Below are 7781 nucleotides of genomic sequence, written 5' to 3'. Positions count from 1 at the left end.
TAGTCCACCTCTATTGGGTTGATTCCAAAGATTTCAGTCCATATGATAGAAAAATAAACAAATATTCATGTAAAGGTTTACACAGTTTTCCATTTCCAATACATATGCTTCTGTTAACATCCTGTCTTAACACCTTTGAATCCCTAATGATTCTTATAGCTTCTGGTACCTTCTATGCACTCAAATATTTGAATAAGTTATTTTTAAACTACCATGAGTTTGTTAGTATATTACAATTAAAGAAAAAAGGAGCTCCAATGCAAAACATTTTAATAGGCTGTCAAATATACAGTATTAGAATTATCTAAATATCACTTATAAAAATTGGTATATCACATTATGATTCTATAAAATAAAATCACACATTGACAATAACCCCTGCAGTCCAAGAATACCCCCCATTGATAGTACAAATTACAAACACATTTGAGACATTAAACCAAAGTAACTTTGACTAAATACATTCAATCATCAAGTACAATAAACTTAGCATAGTCACTAACAACACAATTTCAGGTGCAATTTCACATGCTTTCGTAAGTCTTCCAGTACAGCTCCCACAGTAAAGTGTCTCTGTGCACGCCATTTTCATATGCAGGTGCGTCACACATCATACTTGACTATTTCACGTCCTAACTAAACTTGTTAATATATATTATAAGTGAACACCAGGCCAAAATTTAACCCCGATGATGAGAAAGTTTAACAATTAAAAAGAATTCTTGAGTATTATCTAATTTGTTTAATCATATGAATACTATTTCCTCTTACTAGGTGCTATCAAAATAAAAATTTAAACATTAACTCCCCTAAAATGGAAACTCTAACCTTCCTAAAATATTAACCAGCACTTTAGGTAATGATAAAATCATCTATAAGTCACAAATATCATATTCATCGCCAAATTTAAAATACCAGTGATCTGAAGATTGGGGCCAAAAACATTTGTACTAAATTATAAAATACAATATAAAAAATGTGCAGCAATTTGCTTGTGGAAATATAGTGGAACATTTTTCACAGTAATGTTATGTTAAAATACTACTCTAAATGGACACTCTAAGTAAACGTACCTTTACCAGCAGGAAAACGAAGAATTAAGGCCTTTGGATGCTATCTATAGTTACTTCATGAACTCAAAGTCAAATAGAGGTTACAATGCTGCAAAGTATTATTTTCAACCTAACATTGTTAGTTGCTTCATTTCAACTCAATAATTACCTTATCTTTACACAAGCTCAAATGCTAGTTAATTTTATCATCTCAAAATGAATATTTCTCTATACTATCCCTATTTTAATTCAGCCCCAACCCCACCTCATCTACACAGAATACTGGAAGTAGTTATAGCTTTGTCTGATTGCTTCACAACTGTATATTCAGGGGCTAAAAATGCTTGGCACATGGTAGATATCCAGTAAATATTTTTGAATTAACTAAGAAGCCTGGCCTCCACGGGCAACTCTACTTGTTTTCCCAAAGCATTAACACACTAAAGTGACAAGAAACTGATGTCTATGCTATGATAACATAGAATGTAATGGAAGGACAACTGAGGCTACACATACATTAAACCAAGGTTAAAGGCACTGGATCAGAAAGATTATTACAAAGCATTGTAAACAATTTGTAAAGCAAATCAAGTTTTAAAGTATCAAATGCTGAAATGCTATTAGAAAATGGTACTAAAATGATGACAATGCTTTAAAATAGTTTTATAGGAAAAAATTTCTGTAATTTCACAAATAAAATTCTTTCATTGTTTTACCATTTTCTTTCATCCTACATCTTCAACAATATTTGAATTCCTAGGAACAAATGTTTTCAGTTACATGAAACAAAAAATGCAATTAAAATAACTCTGAAAATTCCTTTTTTCTTAAGTCATGTTATAAATTTGATAGACGTCATAGATATGAAGAATATAATCTTGAAAACCATAAAACAGTAAATTATACTCAATCAAAATCAGAAAAAAAGTTCTTATTCAGTTAGCACAATCTAAAGCCCCACAACAGCAAACTGTAGTGTAAGAGACATACATAGTAAGTACTACCTTTCCAGACACATAAATAATGAATACTGAGTTGAATACCATAAGCTCCAGTTAGAGCTATTTAATATACACATTTTCACAACTGTTTCTTGAAAAACTATTTAGATAAAATATTTAGTATTTATCATCAATTTTTACTTGAATCTATGCAATGTCCATCTGTATTAAAATATCAATTAATGTAAATACTTTATTATAAAACTATTATACAATTTAAAATTTTACTAGAGAAATGTATTATTCACTCATAATTTCTTGAAGTTCTTTTTATGAGTGCATTCCATAAGAAATGCACTAAAACCATTATTTGTGTTTCCTAGTGAAAAAATTTGATAACCTTATTAACCCAAACTATATCCTTATTATGCTTATTTCTTAAACATTTATATGTTTAAATATGCTTGGTGAATACTGATCATTCTATTCCCACAGTGGTATATTTCAGCATAATGCTACATGACTAGACTACATAGTAAAACAGTCACATGTAGATTACATAAACAGACACTTATTCTGTTATATGTAAGTTTACTTATAAAGCAACATAAAATGAGCATAGGATAACAGTGATAAAAAATGTAAACAGAATTAAATGTTAATCCCTTCCCTGAAAAACAAAAGATAAAAAGCACTTCTTGTTTTATTAAAATAAAACATCATTTTACAAAACTGTATTTCCAAATATGGATAAAGAAAAATCTGGAACAGTTGACTCACACTTTATTGAGCTAAAATGTGCAAAAAGACCCTGATAATACTTAAATGTATTAAATTCATTTTACACAGGCTGATACCATTCCCTACAAAAAAATAAAAAATAAAAGCCTCTTGTTTTGTTCAGATTCAAAATCGTGTCTAATTATCTGAACTTAAGATTTACTGAACCACTCTCCAAATAACAACAACAACAAAAGTCTGTATTGTAGGAGAAATCAAGTAAAATTAGAAAATTTCTGACTATTAATTATGACTTGAAATTCATCCCTACACAAAAAGCAAAAGCCAATATCCATTTAGGCAGTAGAAAAAAAAAATGAAGTCCCTACAGAAAACTTACAATGACTCTAAATAAAAAATCAAAAACAACTGAATTTTGCTATAACACAATGCATATGAATTTTAAAGTTATTCAGGTTTAATAGATTTATTAAGCATAGAATTCACAGTGCATTTGGTACTTCTGTTTGTGCTCAGATACCTGCAAAGTGACCCTCAGAGAGGTTTGGGAAGGTAACATAAACATATATTGTGATACTTTCCTCCACACCAGAAAGAGGTGCTTAAATTTAAAAGTTTAGTTTGTAATTCTAGGGAAAGGGTAGGAGGGGCTAACAATTCCCAACTCTCAAGCATTCTCTAAGATGACAAAACTGTTAACAACTTAGTTGTGTTATTAGTGAGTCAAAATGCAAACAATGACAGCATAAACAACTAACATATTTGCAAATTTAAAGTTTTAAAAGTTACCAATAATGAATGCTTATTTTTTAAAAAGATGGTGAATGTGAAACACAAATAACACAGAATCTAATTTATCCAGAAAAAATAGCATTGCCCCCTCCCCATGAAACTAAATCAAAATTTCTCTTGAATATAATAAAAAACTATTTTGAGTAAGAATGAAATAGAAGTGTGGACTTAGATATGCACCATTCTCTATGATGTATTAATTTACATAGTATTTTTGATAATACTCAATACTGGATGTTGTCCTTCACTGCTTATTAGTATTCTGAAAAACACCATTTTTAGCAACATACATTTACACTACTGGTTAACTACATGGACACATAAAAATATATAACTTTTTTAAAAATTCAAGTTATTTAAAGGAGATATAAGACAAACCTTCAATCATCCACATTTTGAAGCTGCAGTTAAAAGAAAAGGTATTATACAGTTTATAACACTTTTCACAAAGTGGTAAATACATATTCCAATTTGCCCATAAATGAAAGATTTTAAAGGAAAAACATGTTGTTCTTTCCAAGTACTTTCTTCTTGCCCCAGCAACACTAATCATTAGTGCCCTTAATTTCAAGATTTTTGTTGTTGTTGTTGTCCATTTCAATTATCCTTTTCATGAAATGTAACATGTTGCCAATATGAACACAAATGAAAATTAAAAAGAAAATTTGCTTTTGAAATGTAATAATTCAAAATCATTTCAATAAGAAGCACCATTTGGTATGCTGATCTAAACTTTAATATAAAACCTAAATAGTACTTATTTCTGAAGTAGAATTTTCTCCAGTTTTAATTACTTTGTATAGCAATACTAACGACATCAACCTGTGCTTTCTTGATTTTTGAAAGTGTTCTCGTAATGTAATAAGTTTAGATATGGCTCATTGTCAAAGCTGGGTGGACAGAGATTCCATGATAAACTGGCTACAGAAAACTAAGCACTTAATGACTGAATAATAGTTTGCATTTTTACTTGAGCCAAATAGATGTTTCAACCATGTACCACCACATTCCCTGCTTAACATTCCAAAGTTTCTTTATTCTTCATAGTTTTCTAATGAACAAATAATTAGTTTTCCTGAGTAAGATTATAAAAAAGTTAACCCTTCTACCAAAAGTATAAAGACAAATAGAATGTAGACTCACAATATAAACTTTTTACATAGCATTACAAGTGCAGAGATAGACTGCTGCTCTTCACAATGATTGCCCCACCCCTTAAAAAGACTGCAGAAAAGGATTCATTTGTCTAAAATACTCTGCAGTACAGTAATTAAATGCTTCAGCCCATAAACATATCCCTCATCCATTGTGTTGCTAGGGAAAACATGAGCAAAATCTATCATTCGCACTTCTACATCTGCAATCTCTTGGCAACCAGTGGGAAGATGATAGAAAACTTTTTCCAGTTGGGAAAGTACATTTCCGTTCAAATGTTCCTGTGACAAGCTTTTCCACCCATTGTCTTGCTCTATATTTTCAACTTTCAATGAAGTCTGACTGTGATGCTTTTTTGAATACATTTTTCTGTGACGAGCATACATCTTAGACAAGCTTTTGCCTACTGAAGCCTCTATTTTTCCATTTGTTGTGGAACTTAACACTCGAAAATTATTATTATACTCCAGTACATCTGTGTCTGAGAACTGTCCTTTGGACAAAAACTTTTCCGCCAAAGTTCTGTCATTTGATTTTGTAGTAGTTGACTGAGATGAACCTTCATAAACGAACAGTAATGAACTTGCATAAAAGTTAAGCTGCTTCTGGCTTTCAAACCACTGCAGAATACTCTCAACCTTCTGAATGCTGGCAGCAACAGCATCTTTTCTTAAGCAGAATCCATTATGAAAAAACCTGGAAACTCCTATAAAAAGGAAAATATAATAATATTGTAATATATTATTATGATTATAATTTAAAACAGCTACCACTTGGGAACTACACTTATCTTAGATACAATTCTTCAATTTTTCCCATCATCCCTCGCAATTAACCAAACAGGTAGGAACTATAGTCAGACATAGAAACCTTGACCTCAACTTAATTTGTGGTGAAGATGCTCTTACTAGAAAACATTTAAGTGACACTTATGTAGAGTGCAATATCATGTTTAGACAGAAGTATTTATTACAGATAGACTGGTAGTTTAGTTCTTTCTACATATATTCTCTTAAGGAATGTATTCCAAGATTTGCTTCATTTGCTGTGAGGGATTTTATAGAAAGCTTGTTTGTTTGTTAGAGTCACATCTAAGAGCTAATCTAAAACCTGGAGTCAAATCATAACATTCTGAATGGTGTGAACAGCCCATTACCAAAATACCAAACCATAGCTGTCCTGAATTTTTTCTGTTCCCAATAATACTGATTAAGCCTGTCTTTTCATAAAAGTTAAGCTCACTTTGGGGATTAGCACTATTCCAGTTTGAGTGTATTATCCAAAATTGAGACTTTTAAATGTTTTAACCTATCAGATCATTAGGCCTCTTTTAAAATTATTTATGTTCCCCACTCTGGGACAGAAACTGCTAAAAAGTATATTCAGATTAACTTGGGAACTATTTTAATACAGAGTCAATTTTCTTATTATCTTGCTATTGGCCAAGGCAAATACTAATTAAGATCATACTGTAAGATGCCTGTTTTCTACACATAAAATAAAAATTCTTCTTCAAACTCTTTATACTACACATAACCTGTTCCCCACCTTAGGCAGAGCTAAGAATAAACTTCCAATATAATATTATTTGCAGACATATAGGATATCATTGCTTTTATCTAGTCCATAAATATGTTTAGAAGCACATGTTAACAGATTTATTTAAACTACTTTTAATGCTACTTGTTTATTCATAATGTAGTTCTAGAAGCTAATAATATATAGCTCAACTATAAAAGGGAAATTTCAATAAAAATAAATTACATGCTACAACACACACTTTGAAGTCTCTTATGTAGCAACTAGTTTTAATATACTATGATCCATAGACAATGGTTTTAAAGACAACCTCTAGTTCCAGTGCTTGGACTACATGGTTGTTTCATGGATGCTCATTTTTATTACATTAATAAATTAAAAGAGGAAGGAAAATGTAAGAGGACCATTCATGGATCCGTGGTTTTGGTGTATCATGAACTAGGGATTATGATCAGGCCAATTCTGTGAATTCAATCATTATACCAAAAGAGAATTAAAACCAAAATCACTTCAGAATTACTTTTGATAACTGTGCAGTAATAAAAGCACTGAAATGGGGTTTTTCAATGCTTACCATCCTTTAGAGTTTCTTTTGTTAAGCTTCTTCCATAGTGCTGGTTTTCTGTCTCATAGCTATCTGAATGAACATGATAAACCTGTCAGAAAAAGTAGTGAATATAAAAATGAATACTCCTTGACCATGCGGAATTTGTCTCAGCAATGGTTAAAGATGGGAAGATCTATTCATATGACTCATTCTAATGGATTTTTAAAAAACCATGTCATCATTTCAATAGATTCTGAAAGGCATTTAACAAATTTATATCCACTATCAATGAAAACTCTTTAAAAGGATAGATGAGTATTTCCAATATGAAAAATCATCTACCTCAATCCACCAAAGGTTAGCCTCAAGTTTAAAGTGGGTATAAAGAAGCCCTTGTCCTAAGATATAAAAAGCTTCCAAAAAAAGTATTCTACCACAATGTCTCTTATCATCACTACTATCTAATATTGTTCTGGAGTCTCTAGCAAATGCAAACAGACAAGAAAAAGTAATTAGAAGTATGATAAGTTGGAATGGAGGAGATAAAAATATTACTCTGTATAAACAATGGCTATATACTAAAAAATCAACTACAAAGCTAATACAAACAATAAAAACTTGAAATGCTGAATGAATACAAATTAGCAAACAGAGCCTTGACTAGTGTGACTTGGTTGGCTGGGCGTCATCCCACAAACAGAAAGGTCGCCCATTCCATTCCCAATCAGGGCACATGCCTCGGTTGCCAGCCAGATCCCTGGTTGGGGGTGTTCAAGAGGCAACCAATTGATGTTTCTCTGCCACACTGACGTTTCTCTTCCCCTCTTTCTCCCTCCCTTCCCCTCTCTCTAAAAATAAATAAATAAAATCTAAAAGAAAGAAAGAAAAGAAAGGAAACCAAATCATTACCTTTAAAAAAAATTAGTAAACAGGAAATAAGCTATGTACTAATACATATTAGTATACAGATTTGTATATATACAGCTGTATACTAATAACTGGTTAGAAACGTAA

General features: G+C 31.2%; 1 protein-coding gene across 3 annotated transcripts in view; it reads right to left on the bottom strand.

Moving 5' to 3' along the window:
- Positions 1–253: 253 nt before the first annotated feature.
- The window catches only part of IPMK (inositol polyphosphate multikinase), a 35193-nt gene continuing 27665 nt past the window's right edge, over positions 254–7781 (bottom strand). For all 3 annotated transcript variants that reach the window (XM_045196131.3, XM_045196130.3, XM_024561222.4), the window contains exons 5-6: positions 6795–6876; positions 254–5387 (exon numbers count right to left, since the gene is read on the bottom strand). In XM_045196131.3, the coding sequence (XP_045052066.1) occupies positions 4765–5387; positions 6795–6876 (705 nt within the window). In that variant the 3' untranslated portion in view covers positions 254–4764. The remainder of the gene's footprint in view (positions 5388–6794; positions 6877–7781) is intronic.

This window comes from Desmodus rotundus, chromosome 4 (assembly GCF_022682495.2).
Source record: "Desmodus rotundus isolate HL8 chromosome 4, HLdesRot8A.1, whole genome shotgun sequence".
Classification (NCBI taxonomy): Eukaryota; Metazoa; Chordata; class Mammalia; order Chiroptera; family Phyllostomidae; genus Desmodus; species Desmodus rotundus.
This window is presented reverse-complemented; position numbering and strand designations above follow the sequence as displayed.